The sequence below is a fragment of the Mesitornis unicolor genome, unplaced genomic scaffold (assembly GCF_000695765.1).
Source record: "Mesitornis unicolor isolate BGI_N332 unplaced genomic scaffold, ASM69576v1 scaffold43294, whole genome shotgun sequence".
Lineage (NCBI taxonomy): Eukaryota > Metazoa > Chordata > Aves > Mesitornithiformes > Mesitornithidae > Mesitornis > Mesitornis unicolor.
In genome coordinates, this window is record NW_010178851.1 from 13,593 (window position 1) to 23,236 (window position 9,644).

Below are 9,644 nucleotides of genomic sequence, written 5' to 3' on the forward strand. Positions count from 1 at the left end.
CTAGATGTAGAGTTTCCAACCTTTTTCTAAAACAAAAAAAAAAAAATTTTTTTCTAAAAACCACCACCAAAACAGAACAAAAAAACCCCCACCAACCAACACAAAAACCCACAATAAATTTATGCGTTACTTGAATACAGCATGATGCAGCTTACACCGAGATGCTCAAACTATCACCCTTAGATGATTTCAGAAGCATACTTGACAACTTATCCAATCTGACCTGCTTTCCTGGGAGACAGCACTTCTAGGAACAGGCCGAGAGGCAAAGAGCAAGGTAAATCACCATGACAGTGGCTGTCTTCTCCTGGCCACTGTCTGTCTTAAAGCTTTGCCAGGAATGGGTTTACAGGATCTGGTTACACACTGCTGACTATAACAGTGTGTAATGCAGGAAGCCCAGTCAGATGACAGGAGAGGTTATGGCCTTCCCAGACACTTGACCACTGGAGAAATTCAATGTCTTTTCCTCCTCCTCATCTATGTGAAAATGGCCAAACATTTAAATACCTGCACCACTGAGGAGCTGCTGTGGTACTACACAAGGACAACAGAAGTTTGGGGCAGTTGCTACAGAGAACAAAGAGCATGGCCACACTAACCTTCTGACACCTGCACATTACTGGGAGAGGCCAGACCGAGAACAAGGCTGTGAAACAGAAAATACTCAGAGGAGCCCCATCATTCAAAACACCCCTAGAAGGAGGGCACCCAGAGGAACAGTGTCACCTTTGCCCACTGCAGTCCTGGAGGTTTTGTCACTGTGTTGTTCTGATTTCATGGTGTTCATGCAACAGCCCTACCTGAAGAGCCCCTCAACCCTCCCCATGCAAGGCTGCCAGTCACCCAAGGACACGGTAACAGCATCAACACTGCATCCAGAGCAATCCTTGCAAGCTGCCAGCATAATGCTAGCAGTACCAATCTGAAAATCAACCCATACCAAAATTACTCCTCTTTACCAGTAAAGAACACAGTAATTCTAGTATAATTAGCAAGTATGGCTACTGCACCATCATTCCTTATTTAGTAAGCAGATTTTGGAAAATACATTATGTTCTGTCATTGTAGGAATTGCTGGACAGATCAAAACTGAAATCATCTGAATACCAGCAGACACATAAATTGCACTGATATGTGATGCTCCTTCCCTTACTTGCACTGAAAACATTTTGTGATAACATCCAAAAAAAGGAATTTTGATCAGCTTTCAGAATGCCCAAATTAAAGTAAGTGAGAAGAGGAGACTGAGGGGAGACCTCATTCATGTTTAGAAATATTTAAAGGGTGAGTGTCACGAGGATGGAGCCAGGCTCTTCTCGGTGACAAACAATGATAGGACAAGGGGTAACGGACACAAGCTGGAACACAGGAGGTTCCACTTCAATTGGAGAAGAAACTTCTTCTCAGTGAGGGTGACAGAGCCCTGGCCCAGGCTGCCCAGAGAGGTTGTGGAGTCTCCTTCTCTGCAGACATTCAAAACCCGCCTGGACGCCTTCCTGTGTAACCTCATCTGGGTGTTCCTGCTCCAGCAGGGGGATTGGACTGGATGAGCTTTGGAGGTCCCTTCCAATCCCTGACGGTCTGGGATTCTGTGAGAAACACTGTTCCACCTTTTACAACACTAATAAAATATTCTGATTATTACTGTCTCAGACTTACACTATAGCAATCTATCTCATTTTCATGTAGCTGGATATTATGAAAAAATATACAGAAAAGCATTGCCAAGAAGGTGTTCATCAAACTGTGTTGAGCATGGATAAGAAACTTTATATGATAAATATTTTTTAAAAAGCTACTCACACATCTCAGTGGGATAAAAACAGGCTTTGCACCCGCCATCTTCACCATTGGTTCATAACAGTCATAAAAGGGCTCTATTATTATTACCTGAAATTACAATCATCAATATCAGAAACAGAGAATTTACTGTGCATGATACCATCACATTCGCAGATTTACTTTGGTGTTATAACTTGATAATGTTTCTGCCACTCCATCCTCATCTAACATTATAGAATGTTCCTTATTGTAGGAACACACAACGCTGTATCATCACACAACCATGCCCTCAGTCTAAGCATGATAAGCAATTCTCAGTTTTGGCCACACACACAGGCTGCTGTTACACATCACAACTATTAAGATATGGTATTAGCAATGTTTGGGTCCTGCACAGAAATTTGAAGGTGCAGGGAAAAGTTGGGAGATAGCAACAGCAAATTGTTGACCCACAGCACAGCTGCCCTAATTCTGTTAATGAAATTTCAGGGTTTCCAAGTATCTAGAAATCCCAGAACAGCGTAAGCCCTCAAATTTTATCAGAAGAAAATTTCCAAGTAGAAAAGGAGGACAAATTCAAGGAAAATTGTGAGGTGGCTAGATAATAGGAAAACAACAACAAGCAGCTCCCAAAGGCTAATAGCAGAGAACTGTTACCAAAAATAAGAGGAGTACTGGAGCAACAGAAAAGGAAGAGAAGATACAGATTAGAGTACATTATACAAGTGACCTGAAAGCAAAATGCATGACAGCACAAAAAGTTCATGTCCACCACAGGTACAAATGGTTTTTAATATCATTGTCAGAAAGGCAGACATCAGTAGTGAAAGGGTGAATCATCACAGCCAGCACGGTAAATTAACAATCCTTTCATTAAAGGGCTTTTCTGCTACCTATGCTGCCACTCTGCAATGGTTAAACACACAACTCGATACGCAAAGGTTATTCAAGCACCCACAACACTTTGCACCAACCTTAGCAGACAACAGCCCACAAGTTTTCTCAAGTAAGAAATCGGTGTGTACTGCATCACCGAACAGGAACAGTGATAAAGAAACTGCTACAGGTACCAAATTATGAAGGGAAGGGGGTTGTAAGTTGGGGGATGACAGGAAGACATCCAAAGGACAGTCTCCTGATCGCAGCTTCTGAAACTAAGTCAGATGTACAACTGTAACAAATCAAATTAATGGAGGTCAGAAAGCAGCCCCAACATTAACTTCTATTTAAAAGTGGATGAATAAAAATCAGGCAAATTCACATATGAGTATGTGTGAATATTTGAAAAAAACCTTACTTCATCTCCCTCTTCAACCAATGCCTGCATTGTACTAAAGAGAGATCCATAAGCCCCCACGGTCACCAGGATATCTGTGAGAGGATCAATCTTTCTTCCACAAACTCTCTCGTACACTTGAGACAGGGCTTTCACTAGCGACGGGTGTCCCTGTTTAAAGGAAACAAATGCAACTGATTGGTGTGCTCCTGGCAACATAGAAAGCTTGTGTCTGGGGTTTTTTTTCCCCACACGTATCAAAATAATACACTTTGAAATAGTAAAATATGTTATGAGCTGTTAAAAGGTAGCACGGTTCAAAGTTTTTGCACATCGAGGAAGAAAAGTGGTTTCAATTTACTTGTCTCTACTAGGAAATTCTTTTTATGTCTCTGATGCTTCTTTATTTCTATCTCATTGTCACATCTCAGGATAGCTCCAGGTAGCCTATATGATCACTAGGACAAGAGACGGGAGGAGAGAAGGGCAAACTCTGACACCAGCCCATCCTCACCCCCTTTAGAGTCTCGTTCCCACCTGCCCATATTTCCATCTGAAGCTCCTTCTGTTTCTTTTGTTATCTTACAACTAAAATTTATTTGGTGCAAGGGAGTTCTTATAATTTTGTTTATATACTGCTAATAAACAGCACTTGTGACCAGAATGATGATTCATACAATCATATCCCAAACCTCAGAGCACCATTCACCGTTTGTGTCCCCTACAGGGACATGGCAGTTAAGGTACTCTTCCCAAAACGTGCAAAGAACAAGAAAACAAACATGCAACAAAGATCATATACAATATGGAAATAAAACACAATTCTGTTTACTCAGTATGAATACAGGTTTTCTAATGCAATTTTTTTTTCCTTTTGGATACTTGGTAGAAATAGAAAACAGCTCCGTGAGAAAATGCAACGATGTAAGAAAAACCCTTCTCTAAAATATTAAAACATTGCACCTCTACACACAAGGCTGAAAAGCACAAACCCTTTTGTAAACAAGAATATTACCACAAATTAAGGCTGACAAGTCATTGTGGATTCAAATAACAGCCATTTCTTGCCTTGAGTGTGTCAGCTACACAGGAATGCTGCACCACCCACACCACCTTAGGCCACTCTACAGGCCACAGCCCTTCAGTCAATGACAGGTTTAAGCACTGCAGGCAGCTGAGACAATGTCTCAATTACCAGGTGGATGTGCATCATTCATAGTCATCCCTCCCAAATTCAGTTCCACAAATACTTGGGCTCTTAGAAGTGGCTTGTGCAAGGGCTGAATGGGAATACTGGTAAAAACTCCTTTTTAATTACTATCTACAGCATCTTATATATCTGCAAATACTGATAATTATCATGGGAATTATAAAACTATTTGGAAATAAAGAACAAAGTGACAGAAGTAAATACTGAATAATTGTGCGCATTGGGAAAATTCTATTTATGCTTGGTTTGCAATTTTTTCTAAAGAATCAGTCTGCGAGTACTAGTCAGAAGGTAGGCTGTAGCCCATTCTCTCCGCATCTTTTCTCCCAGTGTCAAGGCTCCTCCAAAACCCTGTCTGCCTGGTGAGCAAAGGCTTTTCAGGTACCTTATTACGGGTGATGAACCATGCTAATACTTAGCCCAGAAGTTCACTAAATCCCAGCCATCTTTTGTGTGTCTGACACGAAATAATTGCTTTATACTTCCAAGTTTATATATAGATTTATATATATATATATGTGTGTGTGTGTGTGTGTGTATGTATATCTATGTATATGTATCTCACACTTGCAGAGACTCTTTGCACACCGCTAAAGGTGATTAAACAAAATGACCCAAAGAGGGATGGAATGAGAATACAGTCACTGGGGAGTTTTTGGGGGTTTTTTCCCTGTTCTGGCCAGGGCCCTGAGTGCCCAAATACACCCTAATGGCCCCGACCAGCCTCACCTGGGCCCTCTACTCAGAGCTGTGTTGCTGGTCAAGAACCTCAATTTAAGTGCTGTGCAGTAGACTTGCTGGTCTGCAATTCAGTTACAGCCACGCCTGTACCTGGCCACAGACTCTGTTGAACCTGGCCCCTACCTGCAGATTGATTCTGTGGCTTGACCTTGGACCTGCCGTGTCACCCTGGACCTGCCCAGTGATCACTGGGTTATGTCTAACCATGGTTAACATTGCCAGTGGATTGACTTCCTGGCTTGACCTCAGGCCCACCTCACCACCACAAGCTTGCTTGGTGATCTGGGCTGACCTCAGCCAACATCTCTGGTCCTGCCTTGCTCAGGTACTGTGGGACTGGCCCTGGCTGGTGAGGAATTCACCCTGCTCGCTGTGATAGCTTCTCCTTTTAAGGAGCTGCTGGCCACTGCTGCTCACCATCAGTTCTAAAGCATGCAGATTGTCAGACAATAGGCAAAAAGTTATGTTGGAATATACACACAATGACGCCACAACTACCAATACAACTGCTGGCCTGTCAGTCTATACAATGTTTTTCTATCGCTGTTCCATAAGATGGTCATCTAGAAAAATATTAGATTCCTCAGGGTCTTGTAGTAATGCTAACACGATTCTTAAGTGGGCAATATGGTTTACCTTTACCACAAAATATAAGAAAGACAAACCAAACAAGGAAGTGGTTATACTAAAACACTATCAGTCCACTTGGATATCCTGCCTTGGATGATGATAAATGCCACACTCTTACACCCATCTCAAGACATAAACGCTACAAGCCAACTTACAGAATGGGTAGTAACTATCTTCCAGGGGCAAAAACCTACTGTTTTCATCACTTCCTAATCTCCACTGAAATCTACCAATTGTTATGGGTGAATCTTTTCTTGGTCCTAGAGGTGCTGTCTCAAATGGTATCAAGTATTTCTCAGTCTACCATTATCCTATCTGATTCACGTTCACACCTCCAAAATTGGAGGTAAATGTACACTTTACACTCTTTAATTCACTCTTCAATGACAGCCTATCCCAGATGTGCTCTGCCATTTTGCTCTTGCTGAAGGATTCTGCTTGAAGAAGCCTACACAGAGGATGTTCATTAATAACAGGTAAGGCTACTAGATCAACTTAATTTGGGACATAACAGTATGACCTACAGATAAAACCAGTTCAAAGCGAAGTCACTTTTCTCCCTGTGGCATGTTCTCCACTGAACTTGGGTCCTCAAGTTCCACAGTACTTACAAAGCCTCGTGTGTACTGGTTCAGCCTGTCAACTGCCGCTGCTTTAGCCAGCTCTTCTTTAACATAGCTGGGAGGGGATATATCAGGAAGGCCTTGACCAAGATTAACAATTGAGGGATCTGCTGCCACCTTTGTAAATTCAATCCTAAAGGGAAAAGACATCTTAAAGTTAACATGCCAGATAAAATTATATTTTCCTTTATTAGCATTAAAAGGCAAAAAAGGTATTTCACTTAGCAAAACTCACAGCAGTGGAGATGGGTTTAAGTAGAGTGCTCACACAGAGAGGCTGGGGCTGGGACAATGGTAAATAACCACAGCAGCCAGAAGGAACCCAAGAAAGGGTGGCTTTTTGCATCCACAGAATAACTTTTCTGCCAGCAGAACCGTGCTCAGATGTGCACATGCACAGACACAGAGGAACTCTGGAGATGGGCAGAAATGGGACACTACTGTATTTGCAAAATGAAGCAGACCTAATTAGAACAGGCACATTAACTGCTTTACGAGCTAGGTTCTGTCAAGTGAAGGTATCATTTAAACTACCCAGTCACCTCAGAGTGACTTTTTTCTTTGTCATTTTAGGCAACAGACTGTTACAGACTATTCATTAACTGCTCCTAGCAGCCTGTCAGATATGAATGTTTAGATTCTTGAACAATTTTTCAAACCTCCCTTCAGAAGTAAGCTTTGCATTTTACCCTTTCCTCCCTACTCAAACTTGACAAGATTTAAAACAAACAAAACACCAGACCAAACAAACCCATACAGCATGACAGCTCTGTCAAAAATGAACACAAATTGCTAAAAATTAATTCAAGGCTGGATGACCACAACACCGTGTGTATATATAGATATACACACATATATACATTCAACTAATGTAAGCCAAAACGGTGTTTTCACCAACTAACAAAATTCCATGGAAATACTGCTTTGAGATCAATTTAATACCTAGGAAAAAAGTGTATTAAAAATAATAGCTTAAATTACAAAGATAAGTGTAATGGATTTAAAAAGAAATCCAACTCATTTGGGAAACACAAATCAAGTATAACTGAAATGCATTACTCAACAAGATTATCATTTGAATTTGAAAGTTAGCTTATAATACCATGCCCAAGAGTTGGACTTGTCTTACGTGGTTTAGTAGACAGAGAGGAGCTCAAGCCTAATATTTAAAGCTCAAGAATAGGAACTAATTAACACCTTTAACAGAATTTGGTTCACTGCTTCGAAGCAGGTGCCAAATATATTTCAGCAGAGATAGCAAGTGCTATGTACTTTCTTACTGGCAATTATTTATAAATTTGGAAAGAAAATATATCGGCCAAAGACATTTTCTGAAATTTGCAGATATTTTCCTTTTACTTACCACACATTGCTGTCAAGGCCTTCAATTCGTCTTGTGTTTTGGTGTCTGAAGGCCATTGTCTGCCAGATCAAAACAGACAGAGGCGTTTTGTTAAGGAAGACAAAGTAGTACATTGTTGGATTGTGCATGACAAACCCTCCTTCACGCTTCCTCAGATATACCGTTGCCAGCTGAATTCAGCAGTTACACAAAACTATAGACATGTTCTTTCATTAAAGCTTCCATAATAGCTTGAATTCAAGCTAACAAGAAAATACACAAAGATGTCCGAAATTCTCATTCGACATTATCTAAAGCCACTGAACTCTCAGCAAAGAGGGAGCAGCAGTATAATTTAGCTCAACAGCTTTAAAACATGACCTAAATAAAAAACAGAGTACATACATTCCTTTTTCTTTTCTATGATATGCTAACAACTTAAAGACTGCTACTTCTAGCCCAATTCCTGCTCAATCCTGTTCCAAAAGCGTGCATTTTCTATGTAATTTTGTTAAATTAATGGGTAAGAGCAAAATAGTAAAACTACTTCCTATTTTCATTCACACTTTTAAAACTTTAAAGTATTTACTTACAACACAGCAAAACCCCATCAGATCGTATTTTTGCTGTATATTCAGACTTTCAATTGAGGTCCTGGAAAACTGCTTTAGAATAGACTTGCAGTGAGTACCTCTATAAAGGCAGAGTAAAGCTCACTGATAGTTGTGGTACTTTTAAGCTGAAAAGAAAGTTAGGGAAAAAGACCAGATTTTTTCCTATGTGCAAACAAAGAAGTACAAGCCTACTTCTATCTTTGTAAACCAGCTTTATATTGGAAAAAAAAAATCCATAGGAATTACCTAGTCCCTCAGTACTGCATTCACCATTGCACTCCAAGTTTCAACTCTGAATCAATGGGAATGACTCAGTAGAGACATCACGCAGGCGTATGCTTGTGCTCAAGCTGTTTACAGCAATGAAGCTGCTACATACATAATGATTTGAAGAATGGGAAGCTATAAAATTAAACAGATACTTCTCTGCTCCAACATCTTCTCTACAGATCTGATTCTGACCTGATCTATGAGACCAGAGGAGTCAAGCATAGAACACTTTTTATTTGTTCTCTGGAAGGAAACCATTAAGACAGCAGGACAGGTGAAGCTGTTCTTGACACAGAACATACACCATAGTTAAGAGGGAGTTCTGGCTACGTAATCTGTACTGCATCTATTTAAAAACACACATATGGTTTAGCAGATGAATCCAATTTTACAGTGTATGTCTTGGTGAACATGATTAGTATTTGGCTGTACTATATAAATACAAATAACACAAGTGCTATTGACTGAGCCCCACACGCACGTGTGTGGGGTTTTTTCATGTGCCAGATTCCTTCTTGTACTACAAGGAATAAGAAGTCTCACCTTAAATTTTTCCAGTTAATAAGGAGAATTCTGTATGCTGCCATGGGTAAATCTGTTCCATTGCCCAGCTCTTCTTGAAATTGTTTCAACTTGCTAAAAGCCAAAGGCTTATCAACTGCACGACTTTTATAATTAACTACAGTGTAAATTTTAACTGCATTAAGTAACATTCCTTAGCTAAAAATATACTTTGACAAGTAAAACAAGCCTTCCCCTTAGAGCTCTCATACTATTTTAAGTTTAAATATTTAAAGATTCAAGTCTTCCTATTTATTTTTTCTTGTGCCTTGAAACTAGTTTTAAAACTAGCAGACTTGCGTTAGTTTTCAGGTTTTCACAGATTCAGCTTACAGTGGGGTTCAGGTCCACCTTATTACTTTAAGCCAACCAATTAACTGACATTTTTAAATGATACCTTAAGTTGCATTTTCTTCCAGAAGGCCATGAGAATTCTTAAAGAGTCTTTTCTGGTTTAGCTCAGTTAAGCCATCACTTGATAATCTTCAAGTCGTATCTAGGTGCAGGGCTAGGGTTCCCATGAGTTTAAGATCAGTGTTAAGCAGGAGAGGTATGTCCTCATCAAGCTCTAACTCTGACCTCCTGCTTTCCC

The 9,644-nt window shown here is 40.3% G+C and overlaps 1 protein-coding gene across 2 annotated transcripts in view; it reads right to left on the reverse strand.

Annotated features, from left to right (window-relative positions):
- The window catches only part of CCBL2 (cysteine conjugate-beta lyase 2), a 19,844-nt gene that overhangs the window by 9,031 nt on the left and 1,169 nt on the right, over positions 1-9,644 (reverse strand). Inside the window, exons 1-6 of one of the 2 annotated variants that reach the window (XM_010182590.1) lie at positions 7,629-7,684; positions 6,254-6,398; positions 3,083-3,232; positions 1,807-1,893; positions 293-307; positions 1-26 (exon numbers count right to left, since the gene is read on the reverse strand). The exon at positions 1-26 is cut by the window's left edge and continues 85 nt beyond it. In XM_010182590.1, the coding sequence (XP_010180892.1) occupies positions 1-26; positions 293-307; positions 1,807-1,893; positions 3,083-3,232; positions 6,254-6,398; positions 7,629-7,684 (479 nt within the window). Of the gene's footprint in view, positions 27-292; positions 308-1,806; positions 1,894-3,082; positions 3,233-6,253; positions 6,399-7,628; positions 7,688-9,644 lie in introns of those variants that run through there. The other variant, XM_010182589.1, reaches the window with a different exon arrangement.